Consider the following 20478-nt stretch of genomic DNA (forward strand, 5'->3'; position numbering starts at 1 on the left):
AAATTATAAAAAAATAATAAAAGTACAAATTATCTAAAATATTAACCGAGCAAATATTTTATTTAGGTTTATTTCTTTAGTGAAAGAAAATATGACGTGTCTGTCCATCTTCTTTTTTTTTAATCATTATCTACCGGACTTGACGGAAAGTCAGCCAAATACCCTCGACGTCCGTGAAAGCCACGTTATCTTTCCGTCAATCGGCTCTGAATTGACGCCACGTGTCTCGACTAAATCTCCCGGATCCATACAATCTCTCCAGCTCCTGGCTTTAGATTTCGTTCCGCTTCTAAAACCAGTGGCCCCAAGTTTTTCTGCCACGTTGGAAATATCTTCGTCCTACGTGGCACAATTGGACCATCCCACAGCTTCAATTTGTCCACGTCATCCCCGCGTACCCTCTGCAATATCTTCTTCCATTTTTTTTTTTTAATTTTAAAATTTTCTCTTCCAATTAGTTCTGAAGTGGAAAAACTGTAAATTCGGCCATTTCCCCTTTTCTTCAACCTTCGGCCTCCTTTTTCCGACGCTGGTCAAGCAACTTCGTCACTGCTACTGTGCTCGCAAATAAGAGAGGAGGTGAAATTCAGCGATTTCTGGATTTCCGATCAAGTTAAGCTCTGAGATTCTGCATTTATTGTGACTTTTTTTTTTCCACCTTCAACCTCCAGATCGATCCATATCATGAGATTGGTGAAGTTCTCATGTTCATCATGTTTTAGTTTCTAATACTTTTGCTGTTTTAATTCCTAGCTAGTCGTTTTTTGGTGATTCATACCTATTGTTATATTTGCTTTTTCCTTCATTCTTTTTTCAGTAATAATCAATAAAGACTCTGCATCAAGGTTGAATATGAGAAGTCTCTGTTTCATAGATTAGTTCGTTGATCATCTAGGTTATCTGTAGATCGCTTTTTGTGGAAGGTCGGTCTCTTGCTGTTAATGTCAGCAGATTCACGGTTTGCTTCAGTTAGGGTTTGATAATTTTTCTTTAATCTGCCGGGTTCAGTTACGTTGTTCATTCTCGCTGCTGCTGGGAATAGGATTAATTGCTTAACGTTAGTCTTTTAAGGTGCAGTAGTTTGTCCAGGGAGCAAGCAACCATTGGATTTCGAGGCTCCTTGTGGGATTTAGAATACGCAAGGAATCTGTCTCCATTCCCCCACAATAGTTTGTGTGGACTTTTTGTTTCACTTCCACAGCACCTCTGGTCGTTTCCACTTGTATAAGTTGAAGGGTGCCTTTGGGTTCTTGAACACCGCTTAGAGTTATGTGCTATTGTTCTGCTGATTGGAGAGGGATTTTAGATACTGGGAAACTACACCTTCACGTACTCAATCTTTCTGATTCTGATTGACGACAAGCTTCAATCCTGATGAATGCTCATGCTAGCAGGCAGAATGGGTTAAGAGAAACAAGTCATCACGCACGGGATGGTAATGGAATTGTGAACAGTGGTGTATCTGGCAGGGAACAGAGCCCGGTTGAGGAAAACGAGTTGAAGGTCAATGGATTAACTAGAAATACAGAAGATGGACGAAAATCCACCGTTCAAGCCCAGGACATTCTGCAAATACATCAGCAGCAGCATCCTCAAGGGTCTATGGTCTGCTGGGAGAGATTTCTTCATCTTAGGTCCCTAAAGGTTTTGCTTGTAGAAAATGATGATTCCACCCGGCACCTAGTCACTGCACTGCTTCGTAATTGCAGTTATGAAGGTCGGTAAATTGGTCTTCCTGGCACCATTTTCTGTTTGCATATAACCGGTTATTGTTTATATATTATATGTTTTGATTTCAACAGTTTATTGCCTGAAGTTTCATTTAACATCTCAACTTTTCTGATAATGTATAATTACCGTAGTTAGGAAGTTCTAATTTCATTACTTGAACAACTGTTGTTGAAGTCGCTGGACAGACTTTAGTTAGCAGTACAAACACAAAGGGAGGGGAAAGAACTTGGGAGGTAAAACCTAAAAGAACTACTCCGATAGACTTAAATATGTAGGCCTTTATAAATTTTTAGTACTTTCAACGATGGAGAACAGAAGAGAGGACAATACTGAAAGAATCCCAGTTGATACTACTCACCAGACTGGCAGTTTCCCTTTTGTGGCTTCCATTATCTTAACAATTTCATTAATGATATGAAACTACAAAAGGGGAGGCCCCTTGTGTTCCATTTTCAAAAGAAAATCTTTAATATCTGCTTCCATCCTTAGCTCCATGCTCGAGTATTCTTGGTGAGCTCTCTCTAGAGCCCAGAGTTCCTCTTGAGCTCCTTCTAGAGCCTGGAGTTTTTCGATTTCCTTTTTGCACACATCCCCCTCCTAGGTCAAATTCAACCTTGCAATTCTGTTTGTGTACTCTTCTTGCAAATAGCAAGGCACTTTAAATCTTCCGCTTCTCTTCTAGCATCAACATCTCGTTCTTGAAACATGTTGGCTTCCTCAAGTTTTATTCTAAGTATAAAAATATTGTCCAATTCATCAAAGAAGAGGGCCCCTATGGGAAACTATCTGAGATTCTTCCTCCGTTACATGTTTTTCATTCCATTTTGTAGTGTATTTCAGGCTAGGAAGAGCACCGGCTGCTGTGAATCATATACCTGCATGTCATTGGATACAAATCCTTTTATGAATTACTAATTTCATTCGCTTAATAATGATTTAAAAAAAAAAAAAAACCTTTTTGTCGCTGGAAGTAATTCCTTTCCCTGATGAATCTTCATTTGATTTTGATATAACTCCATATAGTAGCGCACCATTTGATTCCTTATTCCCTGCATCCATTTTTGTACTAGAAATCGTAAGGGAAGATGGCGTGCCCAATGTCTTGTTTGTAATGGATATCGTTATTGATGCTTTAGGTTGCCTTGGGGGGATGGGAGTGTTATTATGTTGGTTCCTGTTCTTATGCGGGCACATGTATATTTGGAAGAGAAGTATAACTTTTATATTGTTTTTCTGGTTAGCACATATGGAAAACATACAGGAATGAACTTGAGGCATCCTTTTTTATGAGCTATTCTGTTCCTCTAATGTATCTTGGGATCGGACAAATAGTTATCTGGATCCTATATCTACGTTTGAGCTTTAAATATCATTTCATCAATGAGTGCATAATTAAAAACAACTTTCCTGCCCATGATCTTACTTTCAGTCGGGTTTATGTTTTCTTTTGCCCTCTGCTGCTTTAAAATCCTTTCTTATATGTCTTGTATGTCGGCATTATTAGTTATTGCGGCTGCAAATGGACTACATGCATGGAAGATGCTTGAAGATCTGACAAATCACATAGATCTTGTCCTAACAGAGGTGGTCATGCCTTGCTTATCTGGCATTGGTCTTCTATGCAAGATTACGAGCCATAAAACGAGGAAGAATATACCTGTAATCAGTAAGTTTTTTGAAGTGTCTAGTTTATCAAGCGTATAGATTTTAAGTAGGGTTATCTTTCTATGCAAGCTAATCTTTTGATTTTTTTTATTCTGATGCTATAATTATGCAGTGATGTCATCTCATGATTCAATGGGTTTAGTCTTCAAATGTTTGTCAAAGGGTGCTGTTGATTTTTTAGTGAAGCCCATTCGGAAGAATGAGCTTAAAAACCTTTGGCAACATGTTTGGAGAAGATGCCATAGCGTGAGTACTTTCACCTTCATGTGTTCCTTGATTGCATTATGTTGATAGGCTGACTTGTGACTTTGTTAATGATGAATAAATATGAAGAGTAAAGTACTTTCTGGTGTCCTTTTAGCTAATTTTCTATAATTAATGTGACTCTCCTTTCTGAGATCTGCCTAAATTTATGCTTGGTGAATTCTCATGGACTTCTGGCTCACATTTATTTTCTATGTGGATGGGGTATTGAGCACTTGATATTTTCCCACTAATTATGTCATATTGATATCTACGTTTTCTCTTAGTCTAGCGGTAGTGGAAGTGAGAGTGGCACACAGACCCAAAAATCTGTGAAGTCAAAAGGCGTTGAAAAAACAGACAACAACACTGGGAGCAATGATGAAGAAGAAGACAATGAGAGCATTGGTTTCAATATTGATGATGGAAGTGACGATGGTAGTGGCACACAGGTATTACATGTTCTTGTTAAGAGACTAACAAGATCTAGGATTGTTTTATGGTACATTAAAGAGGGTAGAACATATCTCGTCAATATTGCATACAATGAATTGACATAAACTTTGGTTTGCTAGGAATTGATAGCGCTGTATATCTTTCCAAAATCATGTTTATCGCTGGTAGGGAAACATGGGAAGCTCTATTTTTTCTCTCCCCCCACCCCCATTCTCTTGATGAGCATTATTGTGAGAGAAATCTCTTTTCATTTTCTTCTCTTATTTTTCAGTTGCCCCTATGTCGATGACTTGGCATGTTGTCAATTTATCGATAATCAACATTATTCTAGGATATATAGTTTTTGAATAGACTTAAAAGACATATGTGAAATGAGTATTAGAGTGAACAAGATCACCATATGAAAAGACTAATATATTTAGTTCAACTCTAGTATAATAGCATTTGTTCTGATAAAACGAAGTAGCTACTGGAATATTTTACTGGCTAAAGTAACCTGGTGATTGAACCAGGGACCTTTGCCTTACTACGGGGTAAGAACTACTTCCTTTTTTCTTGTCTATTATCTATATTGGGATCAATATCCTTTCCAGCTCGTAATTTAACCCATAAGGTATCGTGTATTTCAAAATTATAAGATTGGTTTATAAGATGCGACGGGATTTCAATATTGGAATTGTTAGGATTGGATAATTGTTCCTTATCAAGATGGTTGCTGTCCTCAATTCTGAAGGTTTTCCAAATCAACAGCAACTTTTTCTTTTTTCATTGAGAAAAAAAAGAAAGAAGAGAAAAATCTTTAAAAGGGCATACAAAAAACAGTCCAAACTGAAGGAGTCAAACAACATGCTACTTAAAATGGAGCTAATGGGTAATTACAAAAGTTCTTGGATGCTCGAAGCCGTAGACCTAGCCAGCAATCGAATTCCCACCCAAGATCTTTCCAAATTCCGAAAAATCTTAGTATCCCCTAGCCAACAGTAACTAGTACTACTCTCTTTCTGCAGAGTTCTTGGACCAAGCAAGCTATAGAAGTTGAAAGCCCTCGACCAGTATCTGCATCAGCATGGAATAAAAAACGTGAACGTCCTGATAGTACTTGTGCTCAAGTTGTCCACTCAAATGCTGATGCATTTGCTAATAATGTGCCAATTGTTTTGACAGCAGGGTGCCAGGGGCAGAAAAAGCAACTTGGTATGCCTTTGAATATCTGACTGTCTGAGAACTATACAAACTGTTAATCATACGTCTAATATATTTTTGTATTTTTTGATACTGTTACCTTGGTAAAGTTGAATTAGGTGTGCACGGCGATTTAGATTTACAACTTGAACTCTCGACGGAACATCCGTCCAATCTAATTAACAGAAAACAGAACATGGTGCTTGAGATCGGGTCCAGTGGATTCAATGAGCAGTTCAACAAAGCAGATCTTGACCTCAACTCTGATAGCCCATGCAGCAAACTTAAGTGCGAGGAAACAACTGTTACTGGTCTTGCTACTAATCTTACTGATTCTAAGATGGATGTCACTGTGTTTGAGGTGCCGAGCAACCATCCCAAGACTACAGACATTAAGAATAAAAGTGTTACAGATTCAGAAGATTTTCCATCCCTTGAGCTTGGATTAAAAAGGCTTAGAGGAGTTCAAGCGACAGGGAAAGCTGTCCAAGATGAGCGGAATGTTTTGAGACGCTCAGATTCTTCAGCATTTTCTAGGTATGTGAGAAAATGGTCCATCCTTCCTAATATTGTTTCGAAATGATATGGCAATTCCTATCTGACCAATATGGTTCACTATCCATATAATCACAGGTACAATGCTGGCTCGAATTCTAACAAGACTCCAACTGGGAATGCCGGAAGTAGCTCTCCACCTGTCAATGGCAGAGAAGTTACAAATCAAGAGAACATGCAAGATATTCGTTCTCATTCAAGTGGTAACCCTCCCAATCAATGTTCAAATGGAGATAGCAATAATATCGACATGGGGTCCACTACCAATAATGCATTTTCCAAGTCCATAGTTATTAATAACAAGTCAGCAATGGCATCAACTGTCAACTGTTTACACCCATCGGCAGCTTTCCAACCTGTTAAGAATGACAGTCTATCCGTTCCTCAGAAAGCTGATAACGTCATTAATGTTACAACTACAGCAATGCAAGCTCAGTCTAATTTTGTTCACAGGGAATCTCAGATGCAGCAACCTTGTCACCCATATGATCCCACTCATCAGTTTGTCCACAATATGCAACGAGTGTCATCTGACCATAATGATTATTCATTAAAGAAAACATCTGCAGCTATCGCGCATTGTGGGTCAACCAATGTGTTCAATGGCCATGTAGAAGGTAATGCGGCTAATTATAGTGTGAACGGAAGCGCCTCGGGCAGTAACCATGGAAGCAATGGCCAAAATGGGAGCTGCAATGCAGTAAATGCTGGAGGGCTGAATATGGAAAGTGATAATGGAATAGGTCAGAAAAGCCGAAGTGGAGATGCCAGTGGAAGTGGAAGTGGGAGTGGCAGTGGAAGCGGAAACAAAGTGGACCTAAGCAAAGTTTCACAAAGGGAAGCTGCCCTGACTAAGTTTCGCCAGAAAAGGAAGGAAAGATGCTTCCGTAAAAAGGTAATGTTATTTGATCCTTCTTTTAGTCCAATGCCTTATGTCTATTTTGTGATCCCTCGTCTTGTCCTTTTGTTGTGCTGAAATTGTACACGTAAAGCATGGTGATCCATATTTGTGGGGTCTTTCTATATCCAATCTAAGCTCCTCCATCCCTCCCCCCATCAAATTTCTGTTGGTATCATATTTCACTGCTGAACATTAAACTCCAGCTTGTATCATATTTCACCGAGAGGCTGCTTTTGGCGTAGCTACAGGTACTTTGAGGAGAGGAATTCTCTCTTACTTGCTATGATGTCTTTACCAAGAGTCTGAGTCATTGAGAAGCACAGATATAGAAATGGAGCCATGAACGAATACTGCATGTATACGAACAGGGATAAATCTATATAATCCATATATGCTTATCTGCACATGCATTACATTTCAACTTCACATCAGAAGTTTATTTCGGTTTATCATATTTACATGTGATAGAAGTGATTAAATATTCTGTACTTCAAACGAAGTTGAAGAAACTAATTGCATATTTGCTAGATGGGGGATAAGACTTCCTTCAAGCACATTGCATCAGCTGTGCCTTCCTGTGGGGCCGGTTTATTTCATATTTGCTAGATAGACGTCCAGGAAAGGGATTTCCTTTGAAAAGAAATTTTTTTATGTTGGATTTCCTTGGGTTCCATTGTAGAGCCATGTGAGACTTTCTCACAAGACTTTGTGCCGACTCAATTACTTGCACCTATTGTTGCGCCTTTCTTCTTATGTGTCTTACTGTTTAAATTATGATTTATCTTTAGGGAAAAGAAAAGATGGCTTGTTTACTAGAGTTCTTATGTCTTTCTGCTAAATTTATGCCTTATTAGTTTCCTCTATATTCTTTAACAGGTCCGATACCAAAGCAGAAAGCGATTAGCAGAACAGAGACCTCGTGTCCGGGGACAGTTTGTGCGACAAAACACGAGTGAAAACACAAGCAATGCAGGAGATGGCTAAAGCCATTGCATTGTTTTGGTAAAAAAGAAAAAAAAATGATGATCTGGTTTTCTTAATCAGATGCATCCATGTGCATGTGGGAAAATAGATAAGTTAGAGTGTACCATTTTAGACAGAAAATTATGTTTTTACTTAACAATTCTAAATTAGACCGACAAAGCTGAACTGGACTCTGTTGCCAGTGGCTACTGGACTTCTAATTCAAGGAGGCTTCTGCCTTTCTGCATCAGAGAACTCTTTTTTAGTTTGTGTTTGGACACAATTGTGTGTATCATTCACAGTTGCACCTTCTGTCTTATTTCTTTCCCTTCTGTACAAGTATGAACTCTCACAGTACTGCTCTTTGATAGATGGCTTACATGCAGTGGTTTGATTTTTTGAACATAGGGTAACTTTCATTTGTGTACTCTGGCACTAGCACAGCGAGTGCAAACGTTGAACGAACAACCAGCCTACTTGTGCAAGTATGCAATTGACGAACGTTAACAGCTGAACGTCGTATAATTTCTGCTCTCTACACAGGTCAATACTGCGCAAGTTATTTTGTATGTCAACTCTGGTTTCTTCTCTGTTCTTTTAGCGTGTATCTAATTTGTTTACTTCATACCAGTTCGTTGTGCAATCTTTTTTCCTTTTTTGAATTCCAATTTGGTATTTGATAGCTTGAGCTCCTATGGCACTGCTAACTTAAATAGATTCAGTTTTGTTTTGTTTAGATCAGAAAATCTGATAAACCAGGCCAAACTATTGATAAGTGGTTGGGGCCCATTTAGGTACGAAGAAGGCAAAACTCAAATCAAAATCAACTTTATTTGATTCGATGTGACCAATTTTGGTTTAGCCTTTGCAGACCCTTTAATTCTACGGTGCATGTGCATCTCTCTGAATTACTTGCTTCAATTAAAGTCCAATATCCTGTATTTTCTTCGGTAGACTCAACAGGACTTCAGTGCTCATACTTATTGCGACAAATCCAAGAGATGCCTCAGTTGAGACATGGAATCCTGCATGAAGAGAGAGCTCTGAGTCCTCCGATTTTAAAATGCATATATATAGGTCATAGCATATTTGAAATTTCGAATCGACGAAAGCGTTCACCAAAGAAATCCTAAAGCAACGCCAAAAAGAAGACTGGTGGGAGATTGAAAATATGGAGGACCTTGGGATGCTTTTCTCCTAACCCCACAAGGTTCCGAAGTTCCATAGTTGCCACTTTGTATTTAAGACGGGCACGACCTTGACGCTGTTCGTCCTGGTACTCTCCCTCTTTAATTAGTCTGTAAAAAGGTAGACTTTGGCTGACTAGAAAGTAAACCCACCCAAATTTCCTTTAGTGGATGATTATAAGACTTATACTTAACGAACACACCAACCTGAAATGATGAATATAGAGAAGTAGAGCAGCTAGAAGCAGGTTTATTGCAGGAAGAGAAAGTTACCTCGGAGTGGCGGTTCAGAAGTATGATTGTTGGTCGAAAAATTACTGTGTTCGAGTCCCACATTGGGTAACTAAGAGAAACATAATTCGTATATAAATAAGGAACATCATCTCAATTTATATGAGACTTTTAGAAAAAACTAAAAAATAAAACTATGAGAATTTATGCTCAATTGTAGAGATCTATAATTCCTATCAAGTTGTATTATAACTATACCCTTATTTTAAGGGAGTCATGTCAATAAAATATTATTTCGAAAACATCTGTCAAAAAAATCAAAATAATATCTGGTGTAATTAAATATAACAAAAGACTTGCTACTTTAATTTTATTTTATTTAAGTTAATTTATTTTAACGAAAAGTATTTAATTTAATCATTAAACTTTAAAATTTGTTATAAAAATTATTTACGAAAAATATATATATATATATATATTTATTTATTTTTTTTGACCTTTTTTACGTAATAAATAATGAATTGGTAAATAGAGTAGACCCAATGAAAACTAAGCACGTGTACATAAGAACCGGAGATATATTTTGACACGAATTTACATTATTGACCCTGCCCTTCTCATCCACGATGTGAAATATCTGACCAGACTGAAAAAACGAATAGAAACCTGTGCTCCCTCCTTCACGCGGCAATTCCCCTTGTAGCGTTCGTGGTTCGCAAGCAGCCTCCGATTAGGTTTCGGTTCTCAAATCTGCTCCTCTAATGGCGACGGTAGCATCTGCTGGAATCAATGACATTAGTAATAGCAAGAATTCGCTCGGAGAAAACCCTAGTCAAACCCTAGACCCGACGATTTCTTCCTCGGCCCAGCCTCCTGTCTCTGTTCCGCTGTCGTCAACTGATGGCGGGTCTTCCAAGGAAATGGATGAATCTAAGGGCTCCGATAAGACGTCGGTTGAAGGTGATGGCGAACCTGTTTCTGATGTCCAGAGGAAAATGCGCCGTGCTGAGCGTTTTGGGATTTCGGTGCAATTGTCTGAAGAAGAAAAACGTAATTCTCGAGCAGAACGGTAAGTCTATTTATCAGTTTTCGGTATCCGCTTCACGCCTGTGCTTGTCCTTGTGATGCTGCGTATTTGAATCCACTTATTTTGTGAGAACATGCCCTTCTTCGTGGTTATTTTGCTATGATTTCTTTGAAACTATTTATTTTTCTCTCATTTTATAGACAAATGTAGGGATACCTCACTGGTATAAATATTACGTTACTTTATCATAGACTGCCTCAGTAGGGATTTTAACGAACTCAAAAGTTCAATTATCTCCCGGCACAGGTTAGACTGATGGTTTGCTCATGCACTTATGAGGTCGTTTGGAACTTGTAGATTATAATTTTCAGGAGTATAACAACACTGTATTGTTATATTAGTCCATTGTATCGGTTTTAATGCCCAATCTAATTGTTTATGTTCTGGTAATGGCTTGAAATTCCAATCGGAATGGTGTAAGTTTGAAATCCAAAATGATTACAACAGTGGCTTATTAATTGATGTGTGTTAAATATCATCGATTCAGTGTTGCGTCTGTGTAAAAAGAAAGAAGAAAGTTGCAGGCTTTTCTTTCTTCTATCCCTTCTCAAGTAAAATGTGGAGCCATTTGTTATGCCCTTTCAATCTGTCTCGGGGCTTCCCTAATTGCGCATCTCATGGCACAAAGCAGATGTGCTTTGCACTTTCTTAATTATGAAAGCCTCGTGGTCTTGTCTATAATGTTCTGTGGCGAGTTTGGTTGGAAAGAGCTGCTAAAATCTTTGAAGATAAGTTGAAAAATGGAGACGTTGTGTGGGAATTAATTCATTTGTTGGGCTCATATCGGTGTTCTGTCTTCTCGTTTCTATAATTAAAATATTCACCGTTTCCTTTCTTTATCCAAGTTCTGTTCAGAGCTATGTTTCTCTATTATTTTTCTGTAAAATATTTTAATGTTGATTTCTGGGGACGATTGCAGGTTTGGTATGGGCACCACAACTAATGGATTGGGAGCATCAAATAAGTCAGAGGAGGTGAAGAGAAAGGCTAGAGCTGAGAGGTAGTTTCCATTTCTTTATGGATTGGTAGTCATCCTGTCAAAGAAATTGTATTTATTGTCTTTTACTCAAACTTTCTTTCAACCTTTTGCCAATTTTTTTATTATTTAGATTTGGGCTTCCTGCATCTGTGGCCACTGATGATGAGGCAAAGAAGAAAGCTCGACTTGGTAGGTTTTCTTCAACATCAAAGCCAGACTCCCAGGAGGAAGAAAAGAGGAAAGCGAGGGCAATCAGGTAGTGGGCGTATTTTTCTGTTCCCCTGGTTGTAGCTAATATTTCCAGTTCCATCGTCTGTGGTTCATGGAAATCTTATATGGAGTCTGCAAATATTAGAATGCATCTAACATATTGTTTGTTTTTCCTTTTATTTTCTGGGTGAAGGTTTTCTAATCCAACATCAAACTCCCTCACACAAGTGGATGGGAAGGGAAACATTGAGACGGTAATGTTATCCTTTTATGCTTATTTTGTTTTCTTGTAGGATGTAGGAAACAGAAGAGTGTACTTTTTTTTCAGTGCTCTTGTTCCCATTAATGATTTCCATTGTCTGTAATCAGATTGCAGATATTGCAGGCAAGGCTGGAGGTGGTGCCTGAAAAGAACATTCCCTGTTTGATGGCAAGGTAGCTTTTGCTTGTAATTTTCTTCTGTTGGTTTGTGTTTCCTTTCTAAGTCTGATTGGCATTTGGCCTCCAGAACGTTACATCTTATCCAAATCTAGTGTTTCTTGATATGCCCTTTCTTATTATATCTCTGCTATTTAATCTGATGAATTATTTCTTTCTTTGGCAGGTCTAATAGCCTGGTTATAATTCCCCGTAATGGCTTCCATACCCATGTTCATTCCTTTATATTATTATCTAGTTCCAAAGTCTTCCATTCTGAGGGCAGAATCAATACTGCAAGGTGCTTTGCTCCATGTTTCGCTGAGATGAGGTTCCCTAGATTCAGTTGTGTCAGGTTATTAATTCTCTGGTTAGGTGTTATAGTAATAGAAAATACCTCCCTAGGTCAAGCCTATCTTACAGTTTGTTAAGAATATCAGAAATCTCTGAATTTTTTATCCCTCCAATGTTTTGGTTATCATCTTCAGTTTATATCTCCCTTGTGATGGCAAGTTGGATGTTCATGATACCATTTGAATGGCAGTGCTAGGTTTCCATGTGCATTGTTTCCATCTGATACTCACTGGTTGAAATTTACTAATTTTGTTGAATTCGCCTTTGGGATTAGAAAGCTAACAGTTTCTTGTTTTACTTTGAGTTAATATAATCAGGTTTTTAGTTTTATAGCTATAATTTAGTTTGGATTTTAGGCTGTTTCTTTTTAATGGTAGGTTTTTCTTTTTGCTGACTGTAATAATGTAAGATTAATGTCCAATCATTTACGATTGAGTTTTGGTTTCTTTGTGTGATGCCACCACATCTCATCTCATAGCATCAGTGATAATTACTCATCATGGAATTTACTTCTACACTTTTTAGATGCCTAGTTTTAGTATGACCTGAAGAATAGTTCAATTAGAATGGTCGTATGTTGAATCTTATTTAGAAATGCCGTTCAAAATGTCATCATGAGATAACATCTCGAACTTGTGTGAGAATAAACTGAAGATAAGTCTTGGGAGGGGAAGTAATTATCTATTCCCTTGGTAAGTTGTCGTGTGGGAGAAGCTGAATTCCCTCTTCTAACTTGGAAGTTTCTGATATTCTTGCTTGGTAATATAGGATGGACCGAGTCTATGGAGGTATTTGTTGTGGCCCTCTTAGAAGTCTCTGCATGTATTGAGGCCTGTAGCTGAGAATGGATTGTGTACTCTAAAAATAGGTGTCTCTGTCAAGTCTCTGTTGTTTCTTTCTTCGTTTCCTTTTATCTTATTTTGCATAGCTAGTCAGCAGCTACGTGTATTTAGTTTCTTTTGGATTTTTGGTTGGATGTAATGGTATGGAATGGCCGCAACATTTATCGAGGGAATCAATCTTTTGATCAAAAGTTCTTTTTAGATAGATACATATTTTTTTCTCCTTGCTTGATTTGCCCGTGCAAGTTGTATTTTTGTCCATGGATAATCCTATTTACTGCATGTTTAGAAATCTCATCTTGTAGATGGTTATGTTCTTGGGCATGCTGCTCAAGCTTTGTGGAGGAGAACATCAACCTGGTATGTTTGTGTTTCTTAGCTTCTCTCTATCGTTTGGTCCATTAATTTTCAAAATTATGCATTTAGTTCTCAAGCTTTTGAATTTTTTTCAAGCTTTTGGGTTCCATTAGACATAAAAATTAAAGATTTGATCTATTTTAATTTGTTAGTGATTTATTATATACAAATTTGAACATGTAGATACAAAAATGAAAGTTTAGGAACTATTACACAATCTGGGGAGTTCAATGACAAAATAAACACAAATCTTCCTTATAGATCAATATCATATCAATGTTTTCTTGGCTCGTTTTGTTGATTCTGATTTTTGGTTGTTGTTAAGATCGGATGAGAAGCATGGTTCATGTCATTGTACATTTTACTGTGATCCTAGCTTTTCAGAAGTTCTGAAATTTGATTGTTGTCATATTTAAAAGACAGGTACCCATCTGCTATCATAGCAAACACATTATCTTGGTAATCTTAATATATTGAATCATATATTCTGTAGTTTGAAGTTCGATCAAAGTTGAAGGATCAAAATAGAAAGCATCTTAATGTGTCGGGACTAACTCTATAGTTTTAAAATATTCATATTGTTATAAGTAACACTGCTTATAAAAATATTAATCCCTTTACCATATTCTTTTTTTTATATATATATATATTAATAAAATAGAATAATTTATGTTCTCTGCTTTCATGTGATTTCTTCGGTTTTTTTTCTAAATTTTAAATTGTTATAAATGATGTAATACTTCAATGGTGGTTGTAGACCACAACTTCAGCTAAATCATTTCCCATGCCCTCAAGTGACTTAGCAGCGAAACGTGACCCACCATTGACCCACCATTTGATTTAAGGTAAATCGTCTACTACTAGTTATATACTTAGAGTCGTTGTTATTCTCTTGCTTGCATATATAATATCTCTTTCAAAATCTCTTTTTTGAAAATCTCTCTTTGCTCTTATCTTCTAAAATCTTCTTAAATCGAGGCCAAAAGCTCAAGCATACATCGCTTGGTCGTAAGTGACGTTAGAATGAATTGACTTAGCTCACTTGTTGGAAAGTGAGTGTCGCACATTTGCAAGTTCGCTGTCATCAAAAATGCGATTGTGACAAGTGGTATCTAGCACAACATTTGACAACAAAATTTTGCTATCCGTGTGTACTAAGTTTAATAAAATTATATAAATTTTTAATTATTTTATTTGGTAGAGTGAATAATGTTAAATGAGATAAGTATATTACAAAATTTATATAAACTTCATTTGATTTAATTTTTCTTCATTTATAAATAATGACTTAAATTTTAGAGTTTAGAGTATATTTAGCCATTATTCTCAAATGATTTAAATAAATTTATAAATAATTAGTACGATAATTCAATTGAAAAATTAATTATAAATGTCATATTTTAAAAATTAAATATAATAAAATAAATAGATGGCTGTTTTTTTTGTCTAATTTGTTCCTAAAGAACTTTGTGAATTCTTTGTTGAAAAAGATTTTGTTAGCCAAAAAGCTCTCAAACCTTTGTTTTTGACAAATATTTTTGGGTTTCGGTCTTTTTCCATATAGAGAGACACTGCGTTTGCACCTATTTTCTATAATTTAAATGAGTTCTGGACATTTCCTCTGATGTGCTTCGGAGCATCATGAACTTCTGTTGCCCTCTCATGGATTGCTTTCATCTTCATCGTTCCGGTCTTTGAGCTCGCCGCCGGCGACGCTCCGGGAACAGATGCCATCAAATTATCAATGTAATGCTCGTTCTCTTTCTCTTTTACTTATCCTGAAAAGCTTGAAACAATTGTAATCGTAATTAGGGCAGGGCTTAGGTTAATTCATCTGAAATGGTGAAGTTTTGCGAGTTTGAGGGGGAGCGGGAGCGGGAGGGGGAATTTTAGTACCTTTGATCTTTTCTTTGGAGGATTTGAGAAGATCGGTGGGGATCGGTGCAGGAATTGTTCGGAGATTCGGAGTTAGGGCTTGAATTTGCTCGATCTGGAGTATTCTGATTAGGTTTTTTCTCATCGCGCTGTTTGGATGTGGCGATTTCTGGAACTTTCTCGCATTGATTTTCCGAGATCGTTGAATCCACTTTCTTTGATCTTGATTCTTGGTTTTCTGTTTCCTTTAAGGTTGAGGAATTTGTCGAACTTTCTGATAGAGTTGAAATTTCTGAGGCTACTAATGATGTTGAGGAGGCAATGTTGAGAGATTCAAGCTTCTTTATCAAGAGTTTAAGCCTCTTCTCAGCTTTGTTCCTTAGCTCTGTCTCCTTTCGATTCTGATTCTCCAACTCTATCAACTTCAGAACACCAGAAAAAACCTCGTGTAAATCACACATTGGAAAAAGAAATGCAGAATGTGAACTATGATGAAGAACATTACCTTTTCCTCCATAAGCTGTGCCTCTTCTTTGGCTGATCTTGAAGCTTCTCTTTCTGCAAGCAATCTTCCCCTTAAGCAATCCAAAGTTTTCAAACCCTTACCAACTTCCATTTTCTTTCCTCTGCAAGCAACCAAATCCATTTCATTGTCTGTTTTCTTTGCAAGTAGCCATCATTTTCTTTGCCTCTCAGTGCAGAAAACTCCAGCAATCTGCTACATTCACCATCATAGCAATCCCTGAGCTTAAAACGAGTGAAATTGCACTCAGAAATGAAATAGAAATCTGGGGAGAGAAGGGTTTTAGGAAATTTAAATCACTGGTCTCGTTCTTGGAGTGGAGATTCGATGATAGTTCAGAACCCAAGATGCTATAGTCAGTGTCACAAAACTCAGAGCCTTGGCCTCTTTCTTATTATTAACCATACCCAATGCCTTCGTGACAGTTGTTCATCCCTTTCTAGTTCCTAAAATTGAACCCTCCCTTTATTTATTATTGTGCAATTCCTGTCTAGACTCACAAATTTACTATACACGACAGAGAATTTGTTTGGTGGTGGTTGATGGAAAACAGAATTTCTAAAATAATGTTAACTTTTTACTTTTTGCACAAACTTTCTGGGTTTCTTGTGAAGCAAAAACTTCTTACAAATTTTATGTTAATCAAACCCATAGTGTATGAAGTTTGCAAAGATTGGAGGCCATATTTGTTCAAACTATTTAGAACCCATCCCATCCTTAATTTTCTAAACTAAAAACTACTAAGCTTTCTTTCATTCTATGTTTAGTTTAATTGGATGATAGTTTGTTAATTTATTGAGAGAAAAGGAACCTTGTGGATGAAAGGGCTTAGGATTCATACATGACTCTATTTATTTTTTTTTTTATTTTTTTTGCCTATATATATATATATATATATATATATATATATATCTATATATATCTACTTTATATTGAAATGTTTTATTTTGTTCTTTAAATTTTTATAAATCTATTTTTTTTTTGTTAATATTTTATCGTTGCATTTAATAGAAATTATAAGCCATTCTTTTCATATGGTACTCAATTAAGACAATTAAAAAACTTTGATTCATATCGGATTAAGAGTTGGTACCTTCTAAAACGAATGGTTAGTAGTAATAACAACACCCTTGTAAGTTAATCATAACTTAAACCCATATTCATAATCCTTTTTTTTTTTTTTTTTTTTTTTTTTTTTTTTTTTACTTTTTAATTCTTCATCATTTAAAATATTAATTACTTAGAATGAAGAAATCAATTCATTCTCATGAGGTTGGAAGTTTATTTAAAATAGTGTGGAGAGATCAAATTTTACCCATAAACTTACCTAATTATATTAGTTTTTATTTTAAATTTTCAATTTCAATAAATTGCATCTTCCAAATAGATAAATGTTGTAATCAAAGGATTGCAATTTAAATCTTTTAGGTTCTCCCATCAAATATTGTTAAAAAAAAAAACTTTTTTATTGTTAATCCTCTGATATTTTTATTGAAATTAATGAATATATGAAAAATTTTATGTACGTTTTTTTTGTGTTAAAATTGTAGTATTTATTTTAACTTGTAATTTTCTTTGATAAAATAAAAAAATTGGAAGGCTTTGAGTCAAAAATTGTATTTATTTTTTTCCCATTATATGAATATGATTTTAATTTTGATTTTTTTTTTCAATTTATAAAATTGAAAGATAAGCCGCTATGAAATACGGATTATACATTATTTCGAGAAAAGAAAAACGCTTGGAATTTATGTAAAATCGTTGTCTTTGAAGAAGTCGATGACGAGGAGAAGAGTTTGAGCAACTGATGATCGTCAATGAACCAATAGTTTTCACAGGTATGTTTTAGCGAATTCATTTTACGTATTCAACTTCATAATCTGTACTTCATGCCGTCTCAATTTTAGCAGAGGAATAATTTCATCTGGAAATCGAATGGATACTTCTTTTCTTTCTTTTGTACAATTAATCGAGGGTTTTGACCAAGCGAAATCCTGATTTGGAATAAAAGAAATTTCTCGTTCAATCAGAGCAACGTAAATAGAGCTATAGTTTGAGTTTCCTCTGTTAGAAGCATTGAATATTGGTCTAGGTCTTTGATTGTCGCATTGGAGTTGAAAATTGTATGAAGGTCGAGGAAATTTGATCCTCAGGTATCTATTTATAAGAATCTTCCTCCCAGTTTCTCACTTATTGGTGAGAGCGCAGCCAAAATCTTGTTTGTTTGTTTCTAGTTTCTAATGTCACAAACTCTTGAAAATTTGAAATCTGATTCTGTGTCAAAAACATGATGGAATTCCCACGGCATACCTTTTTAGGCAGAGGAAGCTGGTTCATGTCTGTCAATTTAGAACCTAATAGATTGCGGGAATATGTGCCTTTCTATATTGAATTGTTTCTGAATGTAGAGAAAGCACGAGTAGAATTCTTCATCCATCTTCATTGATTAACAAGATATGTTAGCTTTGGTTTGTTTTTGGGCAGATAATCCAATTTTCTAAGTTCAGATATTTCCATCTTTGAGCACTATAACGTATTGTTTATAGTCAAGAAACAGTCAATTTCTATGTATTCTCCACATGAGTTGTATGTGTATGTGCGTATGTAGGGTTCAAGGTTGAAAATGAATGGTTGGTCTTGAAGGTGATTAAAAAAAAAAAAAAAGGTGCTTGGGTAGGAGCTGAGGCGGATTGTAACAGCCCAAGTCTATTGCTAGTAGATATTGTTCGCTTCGGCTCTACGTATTGCTGTCAGCCTCACAATTTTAAAATGCGTTTACTAGGAAGAGGTTTCCACACCTTTATAAGGAATGTTTTGTTCCCCTCTCCAACCGATGTGCGATCTCACATTCCACCCCCTTGGGGGCCTGTGTCCTTGCTAAGACACTACTCGATGGCTAGCTCTGATACCATTGATTACAGCCCAGATCCACCGCTAGCAAATATTATTTGTTTCGGTCCATTACGTATCAACATCAGCCTCACAATTTTAAAAATCATCTACTAGGGAGAGGTTTCCACACCCTTATAAGGAATGTTTCGTTCCCCTCACCAATCGATATGGGATCTCACAATCTAGCCCTTGGGGGCCAACATCCTCGCTAACACAATGCCCAGTGACTGGCTCTGATACCATTTGTAACAGCCAAGACCCACTGCTAGCAGATATTGTCCACTTTGACCCGTTACGTATCGTCGTCAGCCTCACGGTTTTAAAGCCCAACAGCTAAGAAGAGATTTCCACACTTTTATAAAGAATGTTTCGTTTCCATCTCCAATTATTGAGAGATCTCACATTGAATCCCTCACATTGACGTAGAATGTTTACTGATTGAAGTGCTAATCCATGAAAACAAAATTACAATTCACATGTTTATTATTGAATATAGTACAATCAGAGATATGGTCTTAAATAAACAAATGAACAAAAACATTTCTCAGGAGTGATGGTTTTTCATTCTGTTCTTGTTTTCTGCCCCATGTATGTTGCTGAATTCACTTTTCACTTTTAGCTGGTGTTCTGACACTCTGATCCAATCAACAGTACATCAATTTTGGTTATATACGCTTTTAAGTAACCTGAAACTGTTTTGGCTTCTTCATAGGACTGTGTGTTTGCTGCAAGCTCAAGGTTAAGGTTGTTTAAATGGAGATACCCAGAAAAGAACATGATTCTGAACCTTCATTTTCCAATGTTTACAAACTACCAGGAGAGCCTGCTATAGTAATTAACGGGGTGCCTGATATAGTTGCTTGTGATACTGCCCTTCCTCTTTGTGATTCTCTGAATAATGAAAAACTACTCGGAAGTACAGGTTTTGGTGAGTGGTTAGAAGGTAGAGTGGTAAACAAAATGTTTGGCGATCGGTATTACTACGGCGTCATAATCGAGTTCGACAAAGATACGGGATGGTACAGAGTGGAGTATGAAGACGGAGATTTCGAAGATCTCGATTGGCATGGACTCGAACAGGTGCTTTTGCCCATGGACATTACAGTTCCATTGAAAGCATTAGCATTGAAAACTCTGAAGAGAAACAGGAAGGCCCAGAAGAACAGGAAGAACAAGACTCGAAACAGACGGGGCGATCCCAAAGAAATGGAAGGCAGGAGGAAGAAGAGCGTGGAAAGTATAGTTGTGTCACCTACAGAGCCTGCAGCCTGAATTCTTTTGCTTCTTTTTAGCCCATTAGCGAGTGGCTAAGCAAAATTTGGCCCTGTTTTGCTTAGTAAATGGGTGGAACCAAGTGTTCTTGGCACTCTTTCTTGCTCAGCAGGTAGTGTTAGTGTTCTTTATGGGTAATCTTTATTCATCCAATTTATTATCAACTTGAAGAGAGGAAGAGTCCAGAGAGGTGCAAAAATAACCTGTCATTAGGATGGGGTTTTTCCCCCTTTAACTTCTCAAATCCGCCTTTTCTTTTATTCTTTTCTAAGTAATAATATTACCGGACATCTTTTAAAAACTTTTTAAAATGATGAAAATTGGGATATGGAATGATGTGGGAATGACTTAGAATAAAAATTGAGATTTGAACATAATTATGGTTCGAACACAAGTCAAACGATTGTGCGATATTTGTTCTAACTCAGCCAACCAGTCGGTCGTGAGAAATTCAGACTTCATGGATAATATTAGTGTATGACTCAGAAGATTCGGACCTCATGGACAATGTTAGCATATGCTCGAGCCTCGAGTCTCATTTGCTAGAAATGTTTTA

General features: G+C 36.6%; 4 protein-coding genes across 16 annotated transcripts; 3 read left to right on the forward strand and 1 right to left on the reverse strand.

Annotated features, from left to right (window-relative positions):
• Nucleotides 1-434: 434 nt before the first annotated feature.
• LOC111477971 (two-component response regulator-like APRR7) lies at nt 435-8120 on the forward strand. 7 transcript variants are annotated; one of them, XM_023121997.1, is made up of 9 exons: nt 435-958; nt 1090-1717; nt 3236-3397; nt 3509-3642; nt 3927-4091; nt 5103-5289; nt 5388-5814; nt 5911-6727; nt 7610-8103. In XM_023121997.1, the coding sequence occupies exons 2-9, from the start codon at nt 1375-1377 to the stop codon at nt 7715-7717; spliced, it is 2343 nt and encodes a 780-aa protein (XP_022977765.1). In that variant the 5' UTR covers nt 435-958; nt 1090-1374; the 3' UTR covers nt 7718-8103. The 7 variants fall into 7 exon arrangements, with proteins under 7 accessions (XP_022977765.1, XP_022977764.1, XP_022977766.1 ...); XM_023121996.1 differs by having other exon boundaries at nt 435-693; nt 818-1717; XM_023121998.1 differs by having other exon boundaries at nt 435-612; nt 818-1717.
• A 1639-nt stretch (nt 8121-9759) lies between these two features.
• Nucleotides 9760-13208, forward strand: LOC111477977 (protein MODIFIER OF SNC1 11-like). Of its 4 annotated transcripts, none has more exons than XR_002717376.1 (6): nt 9760-10183; nt 11121-11201; nt 11311-11436; nt 11584-11644; nt 11760-11855; nt 11995-13208. XR_002717376.1 is itself a non-coding variant. In XM_023122009.1 (6 exons), exons 1-5 carry the CDS (start codon nt 9876-9878, stop codon nt 11796-11798), a joined length of 615 nt encoding a protein of 204 aa, XP_022977777.1. In that variant the 5' UTR covers nt 9760-9875; the 3' UTR covers nt 11799-11838; nt 11995-13208. The 4 variants fall into 4 exon arrangements, 3 of the variants coding, with proteins under 3 accessions (XP_022977777.1, XP_022977778.1, XP_022977779.1); XM_023122009.1 differs by having other exon boundaries at nt 11760-11838; XM_023122010.1 differs by having other exon boundaries at nt 11760-11825.
• Nucleotides 13209-14843: 1635 nt separating this feature from the next.
• Nucleotides 14844-20096, forward strand: LOC111477979 (dirigent protein 17-like). Of its 4 annotated transcripts, none has more exons than XM_023122013.1 (3): nt 14848-15106; nt 17448-17596; nt 19363-20096. In XM_023122013.1, the coding sequence occupies exon 3, from the start codon at nt 19404-19406 to the stop codon at nt 19920-19922; it is 519 nt and encodes a 172-aa protein (XP_022977781.1). In that variant the 5' UTR covers nt 14848-15106; nt 17448-17596; nt 19363-19403; the 3' UTR covers nt 19923-20096. The 4 variants fall into 4 exon arrangements, with proteins under 4 accessions (XP_022977784.1, XP_022977781.1, XP_022977783.1 ...); XM_023122015.1 differs by having other exon boundaries at nt 17532-17596; XM_023122014.1 differs by having other exon boundaries at nt 17535-17596.
• Nucleotides 14891-15896, reverse strand: LOC111477978. The gene is made up of 2 exons (XM_023122012.1): nt 15741-15896; nt 14891-15657 (listed from the first exon to the last, which is right to left on the reverse strand). The coding sequence occupies exons 1-2, from the start codon at nt 15879-15881 to the stop codon at nt 15250-15252; spliced, it is 549 nt and encodes a 182-aa protein (XP_022977780.1). The 5' UTR covers nt 15882-15896; the 3' UTR covers nt 14891-15249.
• Nucleotides 20097-20478: the final 382 nt, after the last annotated feature.

This window comes from Cucurbita maxima, unplaced genomic scaffold, assembly GCF_002738345.1.
Source record: "Cucurbita maxima cultivar Rimu unplaced genomic scaffold, Cmax_1.0 Cma_Scf00004, whole genome shotgun sequence".
NCBI classification, from domain to species: domain Eukaryota; kingdom Viridiplantae; phylum Streptophyta; class Magnoliopsida; order Cucurbitales; family Cucurbitaceae; genus Cucurbita; species Cucurbita maxima.